The sequence below is a fragment of the Rhamphochromis longiceps genome, linkage group LG19 (assembly GCF_057381845.1).
Source record: "Rhamphochromis longiceps isolate RC_006_pf linkage group LG19, R_longiceps_female_GT1.1, whole genome shotgun sequence".
Taxonomy (NCBI): domain Eukaryota; kingdom Metazoa; phylum Chordata; class Actinopteri; order Cichliformes; family Cichlidae; genus Rhamphochromis; species Rhamphochromis longiceps.
Genome location: NC_140575.1, coordinates 1,188,161 through 1,212,901, shown reverse-complemented (window position 1 = coordinate 1,212,901; position 24,741 = coordinate 1,188,161). Strand labels below are relative to the sequence as shown.

The window sequence follows — 24,741 nt, the reverse complement described above, 5'->3', positions numbered from 1 at the left end:
TGCTTTCTGTTGCTAATCGTGCCGTACGAAGCGGAGGCGTTTCTCCCCTCAGCGACAGCGAGCAGGCTGACGGTGTCTCACAGAACAGGTTTCCTCTTCATCGTGGTGTCATTGCTGTTGCATGTAATGTTTCCTCCAAAACAAAAAGAAGGAAACAAACATACTTGTTGTATAAAAGCCATAATGTCCTGGAGCATGTAGCTTCCTGGGATTGCAGGGAGGTACCTCGACGCATCGCAGCTGAGTGCTGCCTGTGAGGCACAGAAGCTTTTACACAAAGGTAACTGCAGCAAGAGATGAATGGTTTCCTTCACTGCACCTTACCCTGCAGCCAGCACAGCCTCACTGCGCAGGCTGAGCTGTGGGAGTAGCATGTTGTGGCAGCAGATTGTTTGGGCCTGTGAGTAACTGCACTGGCTGCTTTTTAGAGTTGGACGTTGCTCTGTGTGAAGTGGATTAGTAACCATTAGCCCTTCTGCCCGTGGCAACTTCATAACCACACTCATTATGACCGTGGATCACAATTGGCCAGCTGCAGTCAGCTGATCGGGGAGCTCGCTGTGTTTCCACACACTTTAAAAGCCCTGGGCTCTGCAGTAATTACCCAAACCACAGGAAAACTGACCCGCTGTTTGGAAAATAGAAGGAGGTGTAAATTCAGACTCCACAGGAGGAAACAAACTGCCTGTGCAGGGCTGCATATATCCACTAAGTAAACACATCCAGTGTGCAGTAAAGGGCTGAAGTGAAGTGGCCTTCTGGCTCTGATGGCTCATGCTGTACTCAGGTGCCCACTGCACTCTGTTTGAGATGCTTAAAGGGACAGCGAGCTGACGCCTGCTGAGGCTGGAAGCTTCTCCTGGTGCGGAGAACACGAGGAGATTAGACGTGTCCACCATGACTGAGCTGCAGATGCTGTCAGTGAGCCGCTCAGTGTGCAGAGCAGCTGCTTCATCAGATAACTCCACCCACCCGGCTGCTGGATGTTTCCATTGTAATCTTCTTCTTTAACATTCTAATAATCATAATAACATATGACTCCTCCCCCTCCTTCTCCTCTCCCTATGACTCCTCCCCCTCCTCCCCCTCTCCCCATGATTCCTCCCCCTCTCCCTATGATTCCTCCACCCCTCCTTCCCCTCTCCCTATGATTCCTCCACCCCTCTTCCTCTCCCTATGATTCCTCCCCCTCTCCTCCACCTCTCCCTATGATTCCTCCACCCCTCCTCCTCCTCTCCCTCTGATTCCTCCCCCTCTCCCTATGATTCTTCCCCCTCTCCCTATGATTCCTCCACCCCTCCTCCTCCTCTCCCTCGATTCCTCCACCCCTCCTCCTCCTCTCCCTCTGATTCCTCCACCCCTCCTCCCCCTCTCCCTATGATTCCTCCCCCTCTCCCTATGATTCCTCCACCCCTCCTTCTCCTCTCCCTCTGATTCCTCCACCCCTCCTCCTCCTGTCCCTATGACTCCTCCCCCTCCTCCTCCTCTCCCTATGACTCCTCCCCCCTCCTCCACCTCTCCCTATGATTCCTCCCCCTCTCCTCCACCTCTCCCCATGATTCCTCCACCCCTCCTTCTCCTCTCCCTATGACTCCTCCCCCCTCCTTCTCCTCTCCCTATGATTCCTCCCCCTCTCCTCCACCTCTCCCTATGATTCCTCCACCCCTCCTCCTCCTCTCCCTCTGATTCCTCCCCCTCTCCCTATGATTCCTCCCCCTCTCCCTATAATTCCTCCACCCCTCCTCCTCCTCCTCTCCCTCTGATTCCTCCCCCTCTCCCTATGATTCCTCCCCCTCTCCCTATAATTCCTCCACCCCTCCTCCTCCTCTCCCTCTGATTCCTCCCCCTCTCCCTCTGATTCCTCCCCCTCTCCCTATGATTCCTCCACCTCTCCCTATGATTCCTCCACCCCTCCACCTCTCCCTATGATTCCTCCACCCCTCCTCCTCTCCCTATGATTCCTCCACCCCTCCTCCTTCTCTCTATGATTCCTCCCCCTCTCCCTCTGATTCCTCCACCCCTCCTCCTCCTCTCCCTCTGATTCCTCCTCCTCTCACTATGATTCCTCCCCCTCTCCCTATGATTCCTCCTCCTCTCACTATGATTCCTCCACCCCTCCTTCTCCCCTCCCTATGATTCCTCCACCCCTCCTCCTTCTCTCTATGATTCCTCCCCCTCTCCCTCTGATTCCTCCACCCCTCCTCCTCCTCTCCCTCTGATTCCTCCTCCTCTCACTATGATTCCTCCCCCTCTCCCTATGATTCCTCCCCCTCTCCCTCTGATTCCTCCACCCCTCCTTCTCCTCTCCCTCTGATTCCTCGACCCCTCCTCCACCTCTCCCTCTGATTCCTCCTCCTCTCACTATGATTCCTCCCCCTCTCCCTATGATTCCTCCCCCTCTCCCTCTGATTCCTCCACCCCTCCTTCTCCTCTCCCTCTGATTCCTCGACCCCTCCTCCTCCTCTCCCTCTGATTCCTCCTCCTCTCACTATGATTCCTCCCCCTCTCCCTATGATTCCTCCACCTCTCCCTATGATTCCTCCCCCTCTCCTCCACCTCTCCCTATGATTCCTCCACCCCTCCTCCTCCTCTCCCTCTGATTCCTCCCCCTCTCCCTATGATTCCTCCCCCTCTCCCTATGATTCCTCCACCCCTCCTTCTCCCCTCCCTATGATTCCTCCACCCCTCCTCCTTCTCTCTATGATTCCTCCCCCTCTCCCTCTGATTCCTCCACCCCTCCTCCTCCTCTCCCTCTGATTCCTCCCCCTCTCCCTATGATTCCTCCACCCCTCCTCCTCCTCTCCCTCTGATTCCTCGACCCCTCCTCCACCTCTCCCTCTGATTCCTCCACCCCTCCTCCCCCTCTCCCTATGATTCCTCCCCCTCTCCCTATGATTCCTCCACCCCTCCTTCTCCTCTCCCTCTGATTCCTCCACCCCTCCTCCTCCTCTCCCTCTGATTCCTCCCCCTCTCCCTATGATTCCTCCACCCCTCCTCCACCTCTCCCTCTGATTCCTCCACCCCTCCTCCCCCTCTCCCTATGATTCCTCCCCCTCTCCCTATGATTCCTCCACCCCTCCTTCTCCTCTCCCTCTGATTCCTCCACCCCTCCTCCTCCTCTCCCTCTGATTCCTCCCCCTCTCCCTATGATTCCTCCACCCCTCCTTCTCCCCTCCCTATGATTCCTCCACCCCTCCTCCTTCTCTCTATGATTCCTCCCCCTCTCCCTCTGATTCCTCCTCCTCTCACTATGATTCCTCCCCCTCTCCCTCTGATTCCTCCTCCTCTCACTATGATTCCTCCCCCTCTCCCTATGATTCCTCCACCCCTCCTTCTCCTCTCACTATGATTCCTCCCCCTCTCCCTATGATTCCTCCACCCCTCCTTCTCCTCTCCCTATGATTCCTCCACCCCTCCTACTCTCACTATGATTCCTCCCCCTCTCCTCCCCCTCTCCCTCTGATTCCTCCCCCTCTCCTCCACCTCTCCCTATGATTCGTCCCCCTCTCCCTCTGATTCCTCCACCTCTCTCAGACCTGGATGACCCAGTGATAACGATACATCAGAGTGTGGGTGAAGCAAAGGAGCAGTTCTACTTTGAGCGGACAGTCTTCCTGCGCTGCGTAGCAAACTCCAACCCTCCTGTCCACTACACCTGGAGGAGAGGCAGGGAGGTGCTGTCGCAGGGCTCAGACTCTGGGGTGGAGATCTACGAGCCGTTCTTCACACAGGTGAGAGACACATTTTCATCTCATCTTCAATGAAGCGTTTTAGTTCATGACATGAAGCTGTCGCTGTTAGCAGCATCAGGTCTGTGGGAGAAGCACAAGAGTTCATTAAAAAGAGACGTTAGAGCACAAAAGCAAAGCTCGGTTTGAACAGGTACAGGTCAGGTTTTACAGCTCGGCATCGTCCGTCCTGCCCGAAGTCAGAAAGTAGCCTCCAACAATGGTGCTCCACAGCTGTTTCTGCACACAGGGCTAGCACACCTAGCAGAAAAAGTCACAGTATTGTCCCAGATGTTTTAGGACACGGTGTTGTACAGAGCTCTGAGACAGGGAAACTTGCGTCCTTGATGTTGTCGTCGTGTTAACTTCATGCTTATTCAGGATATTTACAGCTAAATCAGCAGCAGCAGATGTTTGCAGGTGTTGTTGTTGCAGAGTGTCAAACGTCCTGAAATGACTGCATTTGAATAGGAATTATTCTGATCTCATGCCTCGCTGTGTTCCTGCGACGTGGTTCGCACCACCCTCAGTGACAGCACACACCTCTGATCTCAGCTCATCTCCCTGAACACCTGAATGCAGATTCACTGAGTGATTAATCAGTGTGTTCAATACAAATGATCAGTTTGTCTTTGAGTCTCTAACAGTCGTTTAACGTAATCCTTTTCACAAGTTTACCTTTTGATGAGCTTACAGACGTCTGCTTATGATCAGCAGGATGGGAGAAACACTAACAAAGCGTTTAGTTTAACGCTGCCATGATTCCTGTTGTGTCCAAATTACACATCAGCCCTCGCGTGTTGGACAGACGCAGACTTTACTAAACTTTCTTTTTGTCTTAATAATCTGCAGCAACTAATGTGTTTAGAAGGAAGTGAACTGAGCTATAAATGCGTCTCCACAGAGAGATTCAGTCATTTAACTGTGACACAGACTCCAGCAAATTATTCTTCCTCATTTTGTGTTTGCTCCCCTTCCACAGAGCTTCATCAGTGAAAGTCTTTTTAGTTCCAGCCTGGTTTCCTTTTTCTCACTCAGTCCTCGGCTGTGGCCAAAAATAGCTGAAAGTTGGATGTTTTTAGCCTCGCAGTGACGTGCAAAGCACCGCTGATTTCTACAGCCTGGTGAACAAATATGTGTTTATTGGCTTGATGGAAAAAACCCTTAAAACTTGCTATGAAAACAAAAATCTTGGCAGATAAACCAGTTTGTGATTCCAGTTCTGAATCCAAATGTTCTGTGTTTAACAGTTGGGAAAGTCATAGTTTAAGCCTCATCCTCGTCCTCCTGAGGATTAAAACCTCTGCAGATGGAGAGTCCAGATTTGCCTTTTTTCCCTTTGGCCGAGGTTTGGATTTAATTTGGAGCAAAGGGAAGCCAGCCAATCAGGCAGCTAGTTAGTGGGCCGTGTAATACCGCAGCGGAGATAACATTCACGGCAGATTTGAACGCTGTCGACTGTAATGCCTTCAGCCCAGAGCTCACCGACCGGTTAACCCCTCCCCCCTCGCTTCTCATGGGCTGTAATGAGAAGCTTATCTCCTCCTCCTCTTCCTCCACAGCCAAAGAGTTGGCTGCCATCTTTGCACAAACATCCCATTTAAATGTCATCTAATCTCATCTCATCTGTCCGTGAGGCGGAAGGCAGCGTGGAGGCTGCCAGTGGAGATAAGAGAGATTTGGCAGTGAGGTGGAGACGGGAGGAGGAGGAGCGCGAGAAGCAGGAGGAAGAAGGATGAATTTGCTGTCTGTCAGTTTACTGTAATTATAGTTACACGTCACGAGCACAGAGACATCTCCAATTATTTGTACTGCTGCGTGCACATCTGTGAGAGAAACACAACAGCAGCTGTTGTTCCCTGGATGAGCTTTAACTGTAAGATGTCCCGTTAATCACCTCAGTGCTGTTTGTGGAGGACATGCGTGTATTTCACTGTTCATTTGTTATTGAAAGGTTTAGTTTGAGTATTAGACGAATCAGAGCAAACATAAGATGGTAGTGAAAAGAGAATCAGAGAGGAAACCCCACGGTGTTCGGAGCTGATCGCTGACCGCAGGTGTTAGACGCGTGGCACACACCTGTAAGAGCTGAAACAGGTCCAGTGATGTGCGTCTGTGTTTCAGGGAGAGACAAAGATTCTGAAGCTGAAGAATCTGCGGCCGCAGGATTACGCCGACTACACCTGCTTCTCCTCCGTCAGGAACGTCTGTGGCATCGAAGACAAGAGTGCCCACTTCACTCTGAGCAACAGGACAGGTACACAGAAACCCACAGAGCTTCACCCACAGTACAGAGATCAGCCGTGCTTTTATCAGTAGCACATTCATGTTGTTTTTAACCCTTTAAGACCTACCATAGAACCAAGTCCTCCACAGCATGTATATTTTTACAGGCTGTGGAGCCATTTTTGGGAGCATTTCAAGTTGCTATACAGCAATACAACCATTAGAGCCCAGATTTTAACAATATGTCTGCATTAAGTGCATAGTAATTACATAAATTGCAAAAAAGTGCAATAAACTACAAAAAAATGTAAAATCGTTTTTGCTTTTTTAACATATATTTCTAGTTAGAGAAATTTAAGAGGCTTATCCCTCAAAACTGTAAATACAAAAAAGTTGCACAAAATAGTTTCCACAGGAAATTTATTTTAAGTGTCTTCATAGTTTTATTTTTGAAATACACCAATTTTTATACACCGCTGGAAAAACGAAAATAAATATTATACTGCAAATTTGCAAAAAAAAAAGCAGCATGTGCATCAAAATAAACTATTTCCAGCAGTGCAATATGAGTCCTCAGCATCCCAGAAACGACACAGGAAGTCATGAAGTCAAACATAACTTTTAAAAACACCAGTATAGGCTCATGAGGCCCTGATGGTAAAAAACTACATTTCCGCAAAATGACGTCACTTCCGGTTTCGGGCAGGTCATGGCGGACATGCGATAGTTCGCGCTGATGGACGTAGGAAGTGTTACAAACAGCTGATCGGATCGGCAAAGTGTGTTGCTGGAATATTATGTTTTTGTTGCTGCAAGCGCTTTTTATGCAGTTTTTATGTGGAAGGAAACTGTGACCGAGGACAAGCTGATGGCATCAGATGTAAGAACAACTCCACCGGTTTCATATGCAAAACAAATGATTGCGCTAGCTCACGTGGTTGCAGTGCTACCGAGATTTTAGAATAGTTACGCAAAACGGAGCGTGCCCGCTCTGACCGGCTTTAAAGGGTTAAAGACTTCATTATATAAAGTTAGTTTTAATGCTTGGTCCCCTGAGTCGTGGCAGATGGCCCCGCCCCTCCCTGAGCCTGGTTCTGCTGGAGGTTTCTTCCTGTTCAAAGGGAGTTTTTCCTTCCCACTGTCACCAAAGTGCTGCTCATAGTGGGTCATGTGATTGTTGGGTGTTCTCTGTTTTCTTTGTCGTGTCTGTTGAACCTTACAACGTGAAGCTCTTGTTGTTGTGACCTGGTGCTGTGTAAATAAAAGTGCACTGAACTCTGCAGCAGTTAAACACAGACAGTACCATTAACCTTTTAGACTAATAAAAATGGAGCTTTTGGTTTAGCTGTGCACTGAGCTTCAAACGTGTCTCCAGGAAATGAGCCGTTGGGGCCAGCCTCACGCCGTCAGCTGTAGTCTCTGTCCTGGAGGGCGCCACTTGGATGTAGCGGCTCGATCTGCTGCTTGACGTATGAGAGTACTCACATTTTTACAGCCTGGCGTTGCTTTTCTGCATGTTTCGTTGTGAGTGTGTGCGACTGCGCCTGTGCGTGCACGCCGTGATGGTAGAAATGCAGCTGTGTGAGGCGCCGTCGCAGATCTCTTCTTCTCTTTTTAAACCTAGTTGTGTACTTGTAATCTGTGTGCGTGCAGTCACATGCACGTTCTTCATGAAAGGTTTTCCTCTGCTCGCTCAGGCTGCCGCTCTTGACCGGTACAGTAGATCCCACCGCCCCATGGCTCGATGGGATTTACATGATGTCAGCTTAACAGAGGTCGACTCAGCTATTTTTACCTCCCTCGTTATTATTTCTGCATTTAGCTGCTTTTCTGCAGCTTGTGCTGTGCAGCTGGTGGAGGGAGTTGCTGTCACGGTTCTGGGTCCGTTGGACCCAGTATTTTGAGTTCATTATGTTTTGGTACTTTTGCATCATGGATTTTCCTTTATGTTTCTCTGGTACTTGGTGTTTCTGTTATCTTGGTGTTTTTTTTATATTATGATCTGATACTGTTGTGATTATGATTATTATTTAGTAGACTTTGGTCAGCGTCTAGTCTGTCTCTGTCTAGTCTGTGTCTTAGTAAAGTGTGTTTTGTTTCCTGCCCGCACACAGAGCCCTGACAGATGCTGCCTTTCTTTTACAATAAAAGCTTTTCTGCTGTGTTTCAGCAGCTGGACCAGGAGTAAAATAATTGTTTGAATTCTGAAGTAAAATAGTTGCTTCCTTTGTTGACATGTTAGGAAATTGTGACCTGATTGAAAATCATGTAGTTTTTGGGATTCTTCACATTTGTAACTCGATTGAAACGTTTTGACTTTGTGGAAGGTTTCTTGCTGACTTTGACTTCCTCCTCATTTCCAACCCTTCCATCTCCTCCTGCAGCTCCTCCATCTGTCAAGCTCCTCCTGGACGACCCCCTGGTGGTGAACGCCGGCGAGACGATCACTTTGGTCTGTGTGGCATCGGGCGGAGACCCTCATCCCAGTTTAAAATGGATGAGACCCGATGGGCAGCAGCTCCCCAGACGGAGCGTGGTCAAAGGGGGCACGCTGACCGTTCCTGCTGTTGCTATTGACGACGGTGGTGTCTACAGCTGTGTGGGGTCCAACAACGTTGGGAATCCCGCCAAAAAAACCACCACCATCCTGGTCAGAGGTAGGTAGAGCCTGAACGTTTGATCCTCGAAACATCTTGAAAAACGAGTCTTTGTCTGTCTGTGGAAACATCCGCAGCTCTCTTTGTCACACCCGAATTTAAAGCAATGACCTGCAACAGTCAGATTTCTGTTCATGCATAAAGAGCTGGCTGGTGAACAGCTGACATGGCCCTCCCCTCACACTGTGACAGAATGAGCCTAAGTGACTGGTCCAAAGTGGCGTGGACTGGGTTGACTGGGATTTATTTCTATCACAGTCTCATGTGAGCACACTGGTCTCACTGGGAACTGGTTTCAGCTCTGATGTCTGAAGTCTGTGTGCCTCTGACAGTAAAAGAACAGCGCTGCCATGTTTAGATTGCACGGGCTGCTGCAGAGTCGGCCCGACACATCAGCAGAGCAGCATTTATCTGTGCAGAGAGACTCTGAGTGTTTCAGCTCCTCCTCGCTGTGTGTCGTCCTGTCCTGCAGTGTCGTGACGAATTGTTCTCAACTTCATCAGCACGTTTCAAAGTTTGGATGACGCATCCTGCCGGAGATCGTCCCATTTTACCTTTGAAGAAAAGTCAAACATGAACCATCACTGAGCCATGGGACTGTACCTGTAGCCACCTGTACATTAGAAACCCATGAACACGTTCAGGTGCTGATGCCAGAGGAGGGTTCAAACTCTGCACTCCCTGACCCAGCAGAGCAGTAGCCCAGTTTGTGCAGGGACCTTTTCCTTACATGGTTTAAACAAAGAGGACCTTTGATTTGAAATTTGCTGGTTTGAGAGGAGTGGCTTCTTCTGTGTTTTGCTGTGGCACTTGTTTTGTTCTGTGTTTGCTGGTTTGATTTAGTTAAATATAGAAAGATGCCGGAGAAACAAGGTCTTGTCAAAAGACACAACTTTGTGTTTGTGGAACACTGACGTGCTCCTTTGAGAACAGTATGTTTTCTCTTGTGCATTTCCTCCCTCTGTCCAGTGGCGTTTATTCAGCTTCATGAGTCATCTCAGTGGGTGTATGTGTGCGCTGTTCCTCCCTCCGTGAACATGACTACCGTCACGAAAAACACCCAAATATTCAGTTCAAGAGAAAAGCAGTGAAACGTGTCAGGTGTTGTCATTGGCACCGTGATGGTGATTGTGCGCCACACTCATCGGCAGACACACTCACTGCTCGTCAGTGCTGCAGCTGACATCTCCCTCTCTATACCGCATCACAGTGGACGTCCGCTTTTTTAAGGGCTTCAGTTCCTGAAGTTATTTTCTCCGTTTCAGGAAATCCTCATAGACTCAGTGTGGAAGAGTGAGCCAGGCCAAGCAGCAAGAGGAGGTGCATCATGACCATAAACATTTGATCTGGACATAAATGAAAAAAGCACTGCTGCATCAGTGGATTGTGTGCATAATTAGTTTTAATTAGAAAGAACTACTCATCCCATGAGCCATGATCCCACAGTGAGCGGCTCCTTTTGACCTGTGATCCTTTTCACTGTGTTTGACTGAGTTTGTATGGCTGTGTGCTACGTACAGCTGCTGAGACAGTACAATGATGCAGTACCAGTTCCCTGTGAGTGGATCACATCATCAGGTGTGATAGCTTCCTTGTTAATAACTGTGAATTCCTGGTAGTTGACTGTGCATCGCTAATATTATGTCTCAGCCGCACAGAATAAGTAGCTAGCAGGGGTAGCGCTTGCTAACGTTAGCTGTGTCACCCTGGGTGAAATTTGACCAAACCCCCCTCAGCAAGTGTCACCTGGCAGCAGCTGTAGCGGCAACAGCATCATGCTGAGGCTAAAAGACTAAACTTCACCTGTAAACGTGCTGAACTGTAATTGTCGCGGCCTTTTACGTTCCAAACACCAAAAAGGTCCAAGAAAAGGCCGTGGGTGGCAACGGGAGGTTTGTTTTAGAACGCACTTCTGACTCCATTGTTTAAAAATCATATGTGGTTTATTTCGTGGAAAACTATAAACAAAAATCAGCCAAATAACTTCTTAAAACTTAAAATTAAACGAAAGTTAACTTAATTTGCTTTAACAACTTCAAAAGTGGTCAAAAAATCATTTTCTAACCCTCCCATCTTCCCATCTGACATTTGGCAAACAGAAAACGAAAAACCTCTTTACCACACCCATCCAGGGTGCTCTTAATCTCTTGATTAATGGGAGGGTCCATAAGCTAATAAACCAATCACTTTCCAAAAGCTTCTCCAATAAAATTAATTACAAATTTACATAACAAAACCAGGTCAGAATATTCTTACACCTTCAAAGAAAAAACAAAAATGAATACAAATTGCATTTTATAAACATTCAACAAAAATGGCCACAACATTCCGGCCCCTAATTCCTGTGTAACATGAATTATATCTGTCTAAGTGGCCATCACAAAATGCAATACCAATAATTTTCTTCAGTAGTCCATCCGTATAAGTCTTCTTAAAAACCAAACAAAAGGAAAGGTCAATGTTCTATGATTTCAAGTCTCTGTTGTTCATGTGTTTGCTTTGTGTGTATTCAAAAAAGGTGTATGTTGCTTAATGGAGTGTAGAGCAAAGTGAGTGTCAGTGTAAATGTAGAGCCAGAGGTTCCAGAACTTGGCTCAGTTGGAGGTAAACATTCATTGTTTCCTCTAGATGGCCTCCACCAGGAGACATATTTTGTTGATTGGCCTCTCCAGCTCATTTGTTCGTGTCTTAACTCTAACACGGCGAACTACTCCGTGTGCATCGGCCATGGTTTCAGTGATGCGGCCAATGGGCCAAGAATTTCTTGGTGCAGCTCCATCAACAACAAGCACAACATCACCAATGCAAAAGTTCCTACGAATCTTGTTCCATTTCTGTCGTTCCTGGCTTTTGCCGTTGTCTTTGACACACTATGCAATCTCTGATTATTTTTCTAGCTGCTGAATTAGCATGAGGGATCCAGTATTGACGGCGAAGGGTTGAAAGCATGTGATTTCTTCCTCTGTGACCAATCTTTTTGTGAATATGCTGAAGAATAAGCTTTGAAACATGACTTTCTTTTGGCAAAATTGCAGGATGTTTTGTTTCCTCAGGTAAATCCGCTTTACTCAGTCTTCCACCCACTCTCAAGACACCATTAGCAACTACAGGATCAAGCTTATACAGATGACTTGACTTCCTTACAGTGCCAGAGTTTAGGGCAGTCATTTCATCAGCAAAATGTTTTCTTTGCACAAAGCTCACTATAGCTTCCTCAGCCTTGGACAAATCCTCAGTTTTGAGCAGAGTGTTCCATTTATCATCTTGCTTAACACATATTTGACTTCCACAGTGCGTGCCCAGCAACTTCTGTCTTTTCCTTGTTTGCAGTTTAAGTCTTTCTTTTACTTTCAGGATCCATGCCACACACCTTTTTAATTTTGTCCAGCTGGAGAAGTACAACAGCAGCTTAGTAGTGGGACACACATCTTCTTTCAGCACAGCTGCACACAACACTTTTACTTCTGGGTCAGCTTCCAAATGGACAGATACACAATTCATGCCTACAGGCCAGTGAACAACAGGTTTACTGAGAAATTCTGGACCATTGATCCAGGTGGAAGATTTCAGGAAACAGCCAACTGTCATTCCTCGAGAGGCTGCATCAGCTGGATTCAGCTTTGAACTGATGTACCTCCACTGCTCAACTTTTGTCAAAGCATGAATGGTGGAAACTCTATTAGCTACATACGTTTTGAACCGTGTGGTTGTGTTTGCAATGTACTGTAGCACAGTTGTGCTGTCAGACCAAAAGACTGACTCACTCAGATTAAGATTGAGTTCAACTGATAGCATTTTGTCCAAGCGCACAGCTAAAACTGCAGCAGCCAGCTCAAGACGTGGGATGGTGACTTGTTTTAACGGCGCCACCCTTGCTTTACCAATAATAAAGGAAACACACACTTCCTGCTTGCTATTAGATAGCCTAAGATATGATACAGCACCATACCCACTTTCACTGGCATCACAAAAGTGATGCAGCTGTGCACTTTCTATCTCCCCAAATCCTTTGGGTGTGACACATCTACTAATACTAAACTTGTTAAGAAGAACTAAATCCTCAACCCATTTTTGCCAAGTTTGTGCCATTTCTGCTGGTATTGTCTCATCCCAGCCAAACCTCAGTTTACATAGATGTTGCAGAATTTGTTTTGCAGGCAGAATGACTGGAGCTAAGAAACCCAAAGGGTCGTAAATGGAGCTGACATTGGACAGAATACCACGTCTTGTAAGTGGTTTGTTCTTGTTCACAATACTGAATGTGAAAACATCACGTTCAATATCCCATTGCACACCGAGAGCTCTTTCTGTGGGTAGCTGATCCTGACTAAGGTCCAGCATCTTTACACCTGTGGCTCTATTTTCCTCCGGGATCTGACAGAGGACAGAGCGATCACTACATACCCACTTATTGAGCTTAAATCCCCCCTTGGCACACACTTCAGTAAGCTGCTGATAAAGTGAGATGGCCTGCTCAACAGACTGAGCAGATTTAAGACAGTCATCTACATAAAAACTATGCCTGATTGTATGTATAACCTCCTCTGGGTACAGATGTTGGTTGTCATCAGCAGTCTTTAGTAGTGCATAGGTGGCACAGCTGGGGGAGGATACTGCACCAAAAATGTGGACTAGCATTCTATGTTCCACCAGCTGTTTTGTGATGTCACATCGGGCCACCAGAGAAAACGTAAAAAGTTTACGTGTTCCTCAGCTACTCTGACCTGATGAAACATCCCTTTAATGTCTGTCATAAGCACTATTGGACCCTGCCGAAAGCGTATCAGCACACCTAATAAAGTGCTAGTCAGATCTGGGCCTTGTAATAGCTCTTTGTTCAGTGATGTTCCAGAAAATGTTGAAGCACAATCATACACAACACGCAGTGTTTTCTTGCGGGGGTGGTAGACCCCATGATGAGGTATATACCACACCTTTCCTTCCTCATTCTTCAACTGTTCTTGTGGTATGATTTCTGAATGTCCCTCCATACTAACATTGTGCATGAATTCTTTGTATTCTTTAAAGAATAACTGATCCTTCTGAAACCGTTTTAGCAGATATTGCGCCCTCTGCTGAGCCACCTGCTTGTTGTTTGGCATTCTTACTTCAGGTTTACGAAAGGGTAATTTCAAGTAATAATGGCCATCCTTAAGTACAGCTGACTCTGACATTATGTTCATGAACTGTTTATCTTCTACAGACATTTCTGCACGCTCATTACACTGGCTCTCCACAAAATCTTGATTATACTGCTTAACCAGCATTTCCTCTAAACTACTTATAGAAATGCGGTTTACCTGGACAAAACTAGCATCATGCTCATCCTTTTCACTACCCTGATTGAGTGGCCCATTGACAACCCAACCGAGACGAGTTAGCACAGCATAGGGTCCATTACCCTCACTGTTAATGATTCTCCAAGGTTCCAGCGCTTTGGGAGAATTTACACCAATAAGCAGCCCAATGCCAGCATTTATCGGTGTCAACTCAACATCCTTCAAGTAAGGCCATTTTCTTAAGTTTTCTTCTTCATGGATATTTTCTTTAGTGACAGGAATAAACTTTTGAGTGTACACATCAGGCAACCTCAAATACTCATTCTGTTTCAAAGCAGCTACTTCCATACCAAAAAGTTTATAGCTACTTACTGGCCTTTCCTGACCCATAGTCTTTAACATGATTTCCACTTTTTTTCCAGATGCATTTAACTGCATCATCAACGCCTCAGTGCAAAAAGTTGCAGAGCTGCCGGGATCAAGAAAGGCGTACGTCTCCACAACCTTCGTCCCATTTTCCAACTTCACTTTTACTGGAACAACTGACAAGGCACATTCATTAGACCCGGCCCCAGTATGGCTACCAAAGTTCAAAGAAACAAGAGCATTTGAGACTGATGATTCTTTACATTCAGCTTTAGCTGCTTGCCACTGCCGTTCTTTTGAGTCTATGTGGAGAACAGTAGGGTGATTTTTGTTACAGGTGTGGCACGTCAAACGATGTGGACAAGCTTTACTCATGTGGCCTCTCTGTAAGCAACCAAAGCATAAACCTTTACTCTTAAGGAATGTCACCTTTTCTTTGTTGGCTTTTAGTTTGAATGAGTCACATACGTCCAAAAAATGAGTTTGGTCACAAAACAAGCACCGAGTTTGATCTAACCCTTTATCTTCATGGCTTATCTGAGTCCGTTCCGGTTTGTGTTTGTCATTGATCTGTTCTGAAACTACAGCTACAGAAGTAGCAAAGCTACTGCTTTTAGTTTTAAGCGGTGTCTTTGATGGTTTTGAAGCCATCTTTTCTGTTGTGTTTTGACTTTCTCCAAAAACAGGATCTAATGCAGCTTTTGTTTGCTTTTCAAGAAAATCAAGAAGATCTTTAAATCCTGCTCTGCGATCGCACTTTTCTGTTATATCAACGATTATTAGTCGCCATTTATCACGAAGTCTAAAAGGCAACTTTGAAACAAGAATCCTCATATTGGTTGAATTTTCCAGCTCATCAAGAAACCCAGCTTCATCCATTGTGTTGAAGCAGCTTCTTAGAAAGAATGTGTAAGCTCGTAATGCTGAAGCATCATCAGACTTTAAAACTGACCAGTTAAGAGCCTTGTCTATAAATGCAGACGTTATCTTTGCTCTGTTACCAAAGTTCCACTCAAGCTGCCTTTTTGCCTCAACATAAGCTGTCTGTGGACTCATGTGCATACAACTTCTCACTAAAATTCTGGGCTGTCCTGTAGTAAACTGTTCTAAATAATAAAGCCTATCCTGCATATTATCAGTTTTAGTCTCTATTCCTTGTTCAAAAGCCTTAAGAAAGGATCTAAAACGCAAAGGATCACCACCAAAAACAGGAATGTCTATAGCTGGAAGCAGTGACAACCTCTGTTGGTTTACAAGCATCTGAGTAATTTCATTTTGCTTTGTCATAATCTCTATTAGGGCACTGCTGTGAACATCAACCTGAGAAGAGATTGGCCTTGGGCTTTCCCCTTCTGGTTTGACCTTAGCAGGTGCATGTGTCTCTAGGGGCATTGGCAAAGGAGAATGAACTAAAGGGGCTTTCTTTGTTCTTGGAGCCTTTCGAGCTGTAGCAGCAGGTATGAACTCAGTAGATGTTCCAGAAGGCGCTGTAATCCCGCCTTCTGATTCAACCTCAGCCCTGGATGCAAGGCTCTGCCGATCCTGAGCAGAGGTGAGAATTTGCCTTTTTGCATCAGCCTTAACCAACTTAGTTCTTAGAGCCAATGCTTCTTTTCTTGCTTTTAATTGAACTTCTTCCAGTTCGAGCGCATGTTTTTCTTGCAGTGCGTCCACCTCCGCTTTTAAAGCGGCTCTTTCCACTTCAGCTTCCATCAGCGCCATTGAAGCCGCACGCGAGCTTTTACTCCTTAAACTTAAGGCTGCAGTAACATTACTGGGCGCTTTACTAGAGCCCTTGCTGACAGGTTTAGCAACTCGTTCAGAAATCATGTCGCTTGCTTCTTGCGCTACTTGTGAGACACTATCATGCGGCGCAATGTCACTGTCATGAGATGCTACCTTTGATTCAACATTAGAGGCTGCAACTTCATCCTTTTGTGGATCAGGGTCTGCATTTATCCAAGTGTCGATTTCATGCAGAAAGTCTTTAAAACTGATCAGCTTAGGTTCATACCAATCGCTGTGATCCGTTTCTTTTTCATCATCGTTCAGCAACTTTTGAACTGAAGTCTGTAAGTCCATAAACTCTCCCAAATAATCATTAAATGTTCTCATGTGTTCATCTATGGAGGCTTTTGATTCTCCAGCATCAAAGAGAGCATTAATGTCATTTCGTTTTCTTGTCAGAACGCCAAGCTTCGCTCTGCGTTTTTTAATTAAATTAAAAAGCTCTCTTTCTTGTTCCTCCATTTTAACCAGCAAATTCGTTTCACAAGGTCCAAAAGATAATTGTTTAATACAAATGTTTCATGTTGCAGCTCAGCATCTCGGTTGATCCAAACAAAGTTTCGCATTTACTCACGAACTTTGCGTTATTTTTTCAGTCCATTCTGCGAAGATCCAGTCTTCCAAGTCCAATCTTGCAAGCTTTTCCATCTTCCAAGTTGACATCCAAGCGAGTCAAAATGATTTTTTGACTTAAATGTCGCGGCCTTTTACGTTCCAAACACCAAAAAGGTCCAAGAAAAGGCCGTGGGTGGCAACGGGAGGTTTGTTTTAGAACGCACTTCTGACTCCATTGTTTAAAAATCATATGTGGTTTATTTCGTGGAAAACTATAAACAAAAATCAGCCAAATAACTTCTTAAAACTTAAAATTAAACAAAAGTTAACTTAATTTGCTTTAACAACTTCAAAAGTGGTCAAAAAATCTTTTTCTAACCCTCCCATCTTCCCATCTGACATTTGGCAAACAGAAAACAAAAAACCTCTTTACCACACCCATCCAGGGTGCTCTTAATCTCTTGATTAATGGGAGGGTCCATAAGCTAATAAACCAATCACTTTCCAAAAGCTTCTCCAATAAAATTAATTACAAATTTACATAACAAAACCAGGTCAGAATATTCTTACACCTTCAAAGAAAAAACAAAAATGAATACAAATTGCATTTTATAAACATTCAACAAAAATGGCCACAACAGTAATACACGGTCCTTTCCATCTTTAGCTGCATTAAATGTGCTGATTGTTCACTGGCTACTGTATCGTTTGCACCTCCACTTCACATGCAGTCTTTTCTGCTAACAGGCTGTGAGCAGGATTCAAAGGATGTCTCTTCCTCTTTACAAGTTTCCACTGGTGACTCAGGAGTTATCCACTCAACCTCTCACGAGTGTCCCTCTGGGGAGAACAAGTGCAGCCACTCTGCTACAAGTGATACTCAGTACACAGAGTTACAATCAGTTATTGCCTCATCCAGCAGATGATGGTGGATGAGAAGATTTCCCAAGCTTGTGCAGCGTCAGGTCGAGCTTTATCCAATCTGAGAAGGCTTTGTATCCAGAATGACTTCATACAGGTGTCAGGCGTAAACCAGTGCTTTGTAACTGTTTCTTTGCTGATGTGAATCCAGCAAATAGCACTTTGGTTTGAGTTGGTTTTAAGAAGATAGAATAGAATAGAATAGAATTCAACTTTATTGTCATTGCACATGCACAGGTACAGGGCAACGAAATGCAGTTTGCATCCATCCAGATTATTTACACAGAGCTATACAGTAGTGCAGTTAAGATAAGTGAGGGTGTGGATAATTTCTACAGTTCAGTCCATGTTATTATTGTGTTTGAGGGTACAGTTGTCCATTGTGGGTGTGTGTATGTTCAGTCCATGAGTTTAACGTGGGTCAGATGTCAGGAGGCAGAGTTCAGGAGTCTGACAGCTGTGGGGAAGAAGCTGTTCCGGTACCTGGTGGTCTTAGTCCGGAGGCTCCTGTGGCGCCTCCCAGAGGGCAGGAGGGTGAAGAGTCCATGTGATGGGTGACTGGGGTCTTTGATGATTTTCCCAGCCCTTTTCAGACACCGCTTCCTGTAGATGTCTTTCATGGCAGGAAGTGGTGCTCCGGCGATGCGCTGGGCAGTTTTCACGACCCTCTGCAACGCCTTCCGGTCCGAGGCAGAGCAGTTCCCGTACCAGACTGTTATACAGTTGGTCAGGATGCTCTCGATGGTGCAGCGATAGAAGTTCACCAGGATGTCTGAGGACAGGTGGTTCTTCCTCAGAGTCCTCAAGAAGAAGAGGCGCTGGTGAGCCTTCTTGACCAGCTTGGAGCAGTTGGTCGTCCAGGTGAGATCCTCGGAGATGTGGACTCCCAGGAACTTGAAGCTGTTCACACGCTCCACAGCCATCCCCTTAATGTGGATGGGTGGATGTGGGTCAGCATTCCTCCTGTAGTCCACGATGAGCTCCTTGGTCTTCTCGGTGTTAAGCAGCAGGTTGTTTCTGTCGCACCACTCAGCCAGACGATCCACCTCCTCCCTGTAGGCGGCCTCATCGTTGTCACTGAGGAGGCCAATCACCGTGGTGTCATCTGCAAACTTAATGATGGTGTTGGAACCATCAGCAGGTCTGCAGTCGTGGGTGAAGAGGGAGTAGAGGAAAGGGCTCATCACACAGCCTTGTGGTACACCGGTGTTCATTGTGATGGTAGATGAGCAGCGGTTATCCAGCCGGACATGTTGGGGGCGGTTGGTCAGGAAGTCCAGTAACCATTGCAGATGAGGGAACTGATGCCCAGGTCTGTCAGTTTCCTGATGAGTTGTGAGGGGTGGATTGTATTGAATGCTGAACTGAAGTCTATAAACAGCATTCTGGCGTAGGTGTTGTTGTTGTCCAGGTGTGAGAGGACAGAGTGCAGTGCGATGGAGACTGCATCCTCTGTGCTCCTGTTCTGGCGGTATGCGAATTGGTGGGGGTCCAGGGTGGGGGGGAGACAGGATTTGAAGTGTGCTAGGACCAGCTGCTCTAAGCACTTAGTGATGATGGGGGTGAGTGCTACTGGGCGGTAATCATTGAGGCAAGATGGGTTGGAGTTTTTGGGTATCGGGACGATGGAGGTGGATTTGAAGCAGGCCAGTACCACAGCGTGGGCCAAGGACAGATTGAATATGGGTGTTGGACTTCCTCACTGGCAGAACTCAGGTGGTGAGGGTGGGCAGGTGCTTCTCCAACAGCATCACCATCAACACAGGAGCACCTCAGGGATGTGTCCTCTCGCCACTGCTCTACTCCCTCTACACTTCAGACTGTGTGGCCACCCATGGCTCCAACACCATTGTGAAGTTTGCTGACGACACAGTGGTGTTGGGTGCCATCTCCAACAACGATGAGGCGGCCTACATGGATGAAGTGAAGAATCTGGCATCGTGGTGCCAGGACAACCACCTCCAGCTGAACGTCAGCAAGACCAAGGAGCTGGTGGTGGACTTCAGAAGGAGTCAGCACAGAGACTACAAGCCCATTATCATCAATGGAGCTCCAGTGGAGAGGGTGCAGTCCTTCAAGTATCTTGGTGTCCACATCTCCTCAGACCTGACATGGGCTGCCCACATTCAGGTCCAGACCAAAAAGGCTAGGCAGCGCCTGTACCACCTACGACAACTGAGGAAGTTCAGGGTCTCTCCAAAGATCCTCAGGATTTTCTATACAGGCGCTGTGGAGAGCATCCTCACACAGAACATGACATCGTGGTTCGGGAACAGCTGTGTGAAGGACCAAAAAGCTCTCCAGAGAGTGATCCGTACAGCAGAACGCTGCTGCAGGATTGCTCTCCCCCCGCTTCAGGACACCTACACCAGGAGATGCCGGACTAGAGCAGCGCAGATACTGAAGGACCCGTCCCATCCTGGCAACAAACTGTTCCAACTTCTGCAATCTGGTAGAAGGTTCCGCATCTTCCGGGCAAGGACAGAGAGACTCAAGAGGAGCTTCTATCCCCAAGCCATCCGTGCCCTAAACACACACACCCGCCCTCTCACATCATCTATAATTGACTGAGACAGGACTCTTCCAGACACTAAACCAAGGCACAATGTACATTTCAATTCCTTTAATTTTAAATATGTTTATATTGTCTATCCTGTAAAATAGTCAGATATCTATTCATATTAATGTACAGAATTCACCTGCTTGCTGCTACTACTGCACATTCACCCAGTGTATATACTATATGTATGTATATATATATATAATGTTCTTCCTCTACACCCCCCCCCCCCCCCCCCCCAATTTTGCACATGTCGAGGAGCGTGTCAGGCTACATTTCACTGTGTGTTATACTTGTGTAACTATGCATGTGACAAATAATAAAGAACCTTGAACCTTGAACCTTGATATGTCTGTGAGCACTCCTGCAAGCTCCCCAGAAGATGTCAGAGGCATCCTGAGAGCTCGGAAAGAAGAGCGTTTGTGAAGACGTTTCACCTCTGAGAAGCTTCTTCTGTTCTAGGGTCAAATGGTTTTAATTGTTTTCATCTTCATCTAAACTAAGTGCTGGTCGGCTATTTTCATCCTCTCTCTCGGATTGTTCTGGTTCAAACTGGAAAGGTTGAACAGGAGCCATTTCCAGTGCGCCGCTAACTGTGAACTGGATGCAGTGCAACCGTTTGACGTCACTACCCAGAGTGCATTGAGAAGTAAATAACAATGGCGGCCTACTGGTGAATCGTTTTATATAAAATGTGCTTAAAAGGAAAACATCTGGTGTATTTTAATACCACATATATGTTATTGAAAGCACAGAGCATATTTCAGCTCAAACATGTGTTAACAGCCGGGTTCCCTTTAAGGACACGCTGCACGTGGTGATACCCAGGCTAATAACCGTGTGGGAATTACCTCGTACGTGCAAACAGCTTTATTCCCACCACCTGTGTTAGATTTGGCACTTTTCATAGATCTTAATAAAGAAATGGGAACAAATGTGTTTTTGTTTCCAGCTGGTTCTTTGCTAAGTTGTCTGTTATATGTAGTCACAACACTGGTTCAACTCTTAGTTGTTTTATGAATGAGTCATGGGTCAATATTAAGTGGCTTCATTAAACAAAGGAGAAACAGTGAAAAAGCAGCCAATGTCCACAGATGAAGCTGCAGGCTGTCAGAACAGCAGCGTAGTATAACGAGCTGTGAATGTCAGAGTCATTCACACGTGTCACCATTTTTCCTGCCTCCACACATAAACCTGACGTTACTGTGTATTTGCTCCCTCATTGATCTCACCACATGACAGGTGACATTTATGAGCAGCTAATCAGTCGGCAGTGGTTTCACGGTAGAGCCGACGCAGCGCTGACAGCACATGTATGTGTGCGCAAAGGACTCGTTTCATCTCGAGCATGTTGTTCTCTTTAAGCTGCTACAGTACAGCACTAACATCACACATACGACTGTGTTCTGACAGAGACGGAGCTATGTGTGCGTGTGTGTGTGCACGACTGCATCCACCTCTAGTTATGCAACAGACCTTTTACTGACGCAGTAAAACACACACGCAGCGTTTTGTTCTGAGGCGTTCTTGCTTTAATCTTAATGAACAAGGACAATCAGCTGCTCGCCTCACACACTGCAGCTATTTATACACACACACAGTCAGCATATGTTAAGGTATTTGTAGTGATTTGGGGGATGGGTTTCTTTGTCTTAATCCTCATTTTGATTGGTTACATGTATCTAAACCAGGCAGTCAGTTTTGGGGCTGCGACTTCCCTTAAAGGCAAGTCCTTCAAAGTACAATGTAAGGTTACGATTTAACTACCCAATCTAACAATAATCATTTTGCAATTAAGCATATTAATTTGACAACATCCAAGGGATTTGAAAGAACTTAAAATTAAAGTCTCTATTTGTCTTGAAGAAATCAAAACTATGTCCAAGTTCTTGGCCATTTTAAATGTTCTACTGCATTTATTGCTACTGAGTTGTTTTGGGAGTTTACATGCACATCATTCATGCAGAGAAACTTACAACAAGAAAAAAACAACAGCAACAAAACATCTGTACTATTGAGTGTTTGTTACCAGCAGTAAGGCAAGAACTTTGCTTCCAAATATGTTCACTGGGAGGAAGTCCCTGGTCCCCCGTCTTCATCTTGGTCTGTTTTCTTATTGCATCGTGTTTTTCTTGCCTCCATACCTGAAGGAAGACACTCGCTCTCATTGAGGAATCCGAATTTTGCAGATCAAATTTTTGTGACGTTTCAGGCGTTTCTCATGATGCAGCCGCAGCTTGGTTAGTCATGACTAAATAAAGTTAAATAGGCAAACATTAGAAAGTTAACCTGGTTTTTATATTCTATTTAAATCTAAAAGGAAATTTCTAACTTCAACTATGAATTGTTACCACACATAATTTGAACATAATTAGTAAGGGTTCATTTCATTTGCAGAAACGATCCAACCTCTGAGCCAAAACTATCGTAACAGATTTCATTTAATCATTAATAAACACACTGCTTTACCTACATTAGGACCAATCAAAGTATCCTTTACCTCCGGGCACCAATAAGTACAGTATTAAAGATCTGTGCGTGATAAGGCAAGCTGTACGATTTTAGAATGGATTTCTTAATTTTAATTTCCACTGATGTTACGAGTCGATTTAACATGAATGGTAAAGGATAGATTTCTCACCTTAGTCCTGATTTTGATTGATATATGTGCCATATTTCTTAATCTTAGACATATTGATGTAGTACCAGAGTACACTGATCATTAAAGGTTTTGTCACTGATCTCAAGGGTGGATTTATCCTAAGTACAAAAGCATGCCTGTGTTTAAAAACTATAGTCATTGTTACACCTGACTCATTATTGTTGGCGGCGTTTCTACACAAATACACTCCGCTTTAACCTAAATGGGGACATTCAATGGGAAACTTTCTTTAGGGAACTGGTGAATACAATAAACTCTGATTATTAAACATTTGCTTGTGTTAAGGCAGACCTTCCCAAAGTGTGGGGCCCGCCCCCTAGGGGGGGCGCAGAGCCATTGCAGGGGGGGCGCAGTATGAAAAGGGGAAAAAAACAAAAACAAAAAAAACAACGCTTGTGCACTGCTAGCATGTTAGTCCCCAACCCCGGGCCACAGACCGGTACTGGGCCGTGAGTCGTTTGGTACCAGGCCGCAAGAGTTGAGGCTCGAATGTGAAATTTATGGTTTTCAGGGTTTTTATCGTTAACTCGGTTTCCCTGGGTCTTTCCCGTGTGTTATGAAAGAATTGTAAAGATTTACACGTTACCATAGCGACCAGAGAGCATAAAGGGGCAGAGAGGAGGATGTTACTCAGTGTTACTGGGGCATTTTAGGAGGAGGCTGCTAATAAAGTTACACAATTACACAGTGAATTCGGGTTTATTATTATATTTACAAAATACCACCGTTTGTGTCTCGGTCGTATCATATTATATGGTTGTATTTATCGGCCACACCTTAAAGGCCGGTCCTTGAAAATATTGTCTGACATTAAACTGTCCGTGGTGCAAAGAAGGCTGGGGACCGCTGATCTAAAAGGTACTTTTGAGGCCACCATCATTTGCAGCTGTGGATCGTCTTCTTGCACAGACACGCTCTGTTCACCTGGTTTGTTCACGAATGGGCCGTGCATCCATTCTTTTGAAGTTCGGGGGCTTTTTGTGGTTGGGAAGTACCGCTTGAACTCTTTTGAAAGCAGAGATGTGTGGTCTCGCACAAGCTGGGAGAATTTTGCCTCCATCTCTTCCCAAGGCCCTGCTAATGCTTGAAACATGTCAAATATCCCTCTGTGCACTTGGCAACCCCACAATTCAAGTTTGGCTTTGAATGCAGCTACTTTGTCAACTTGAAGGGACGATTTGCGACCCTGTCACTGAAATGTGCTGCTGGTTAGGACTTGTTTTTCCTGAAAGAAACCTCAGCAGTAGCTCTTGTAACTCCAACTCTGGCCAACGATGGACAGGCAGCCATCCTTTAGCATCCTTTACCATTTGTGCCCAACATCCATCTCTGCATCCATCAAAGCTGCTCGAGCAGATATGAGTGTAGGGGTGCTTGCTTTGATGTAGTTCATGACTTTAACTACGTTATTCAATATGCCAACATTTCCCTGTGAATGACACAGACTCACATGAATAATGGATTAACAAAACAAGATTCTGGTGAATCGTTGCATATTCATACAACAAAGTGATTTATCCAAGATAATCTGAACGTGCTGGTGAGTGTGAACTGGTGTAACTGGACCGCTTTATACATCAGACATCGTCCTGACGATCCATCATCATCAAGATTTCTTTGCTAATGCACTAAAGGAGCTATAAAAACTCCTACAGACACTGATCACACAGATTCAAACAATTCATGTACAACAAACATGAAAATGTGACACGAGTTCTGTAGGATCAAAGGCAAAGCATCATCGATCCTGTTTGTAGTGACAATAGACAGTTTTAGTGTTACACTGGTGGGTAGCACTGTTGCCTCACAGCAAGAAGGTCCTGGGTCCACAGCCGCCATGTAAGTGGCGTCAGTGCAAACATCCTCTGTTGGTCTCACCCATTTTCCCAGTGCAGCATTCATCAGTGTCCAGATTGGAAAAAGTAAGCAACATCTAAAACGCAGTAACTCGTTTACACTTCTTTAACCATCTTGAGCAGTAAAGTCTCAGTTGGAGCCA

General features: G+C 45.7%; 1 protein-coding gene across 1 annotated transcript in view; it reads left to right on the top strand.

The window, feature by feature from the left end:
- Positions 1 to 24,741, top strand: part of LOC146645986 (MAM domain-containing glycosylphosphatidylinositol anchor protein 2-like) — a 143,666-nt gene that overhangs the window by 53,123 nt on the left and 65,802 nt on the right. The window contains exons 4-6 of the mRNA XM_085390784.1: positions 3,535 to 3,731; positions 5,853 to 5,985; positions 8,339 to 8,611. Of these exons, the coding sequence (XP_085246910.1) occupies positions 3,535 to 3,731; positions 5,853 to 5,985; positions 8,339 to 8,611 (603 nt within the window). The remainder of the gene's footprint in view (positions 1 to 3,534; positions 3,732 to 5,852; positions 5,986 to 8,338; positions 8,612 to 24,741) is intronic.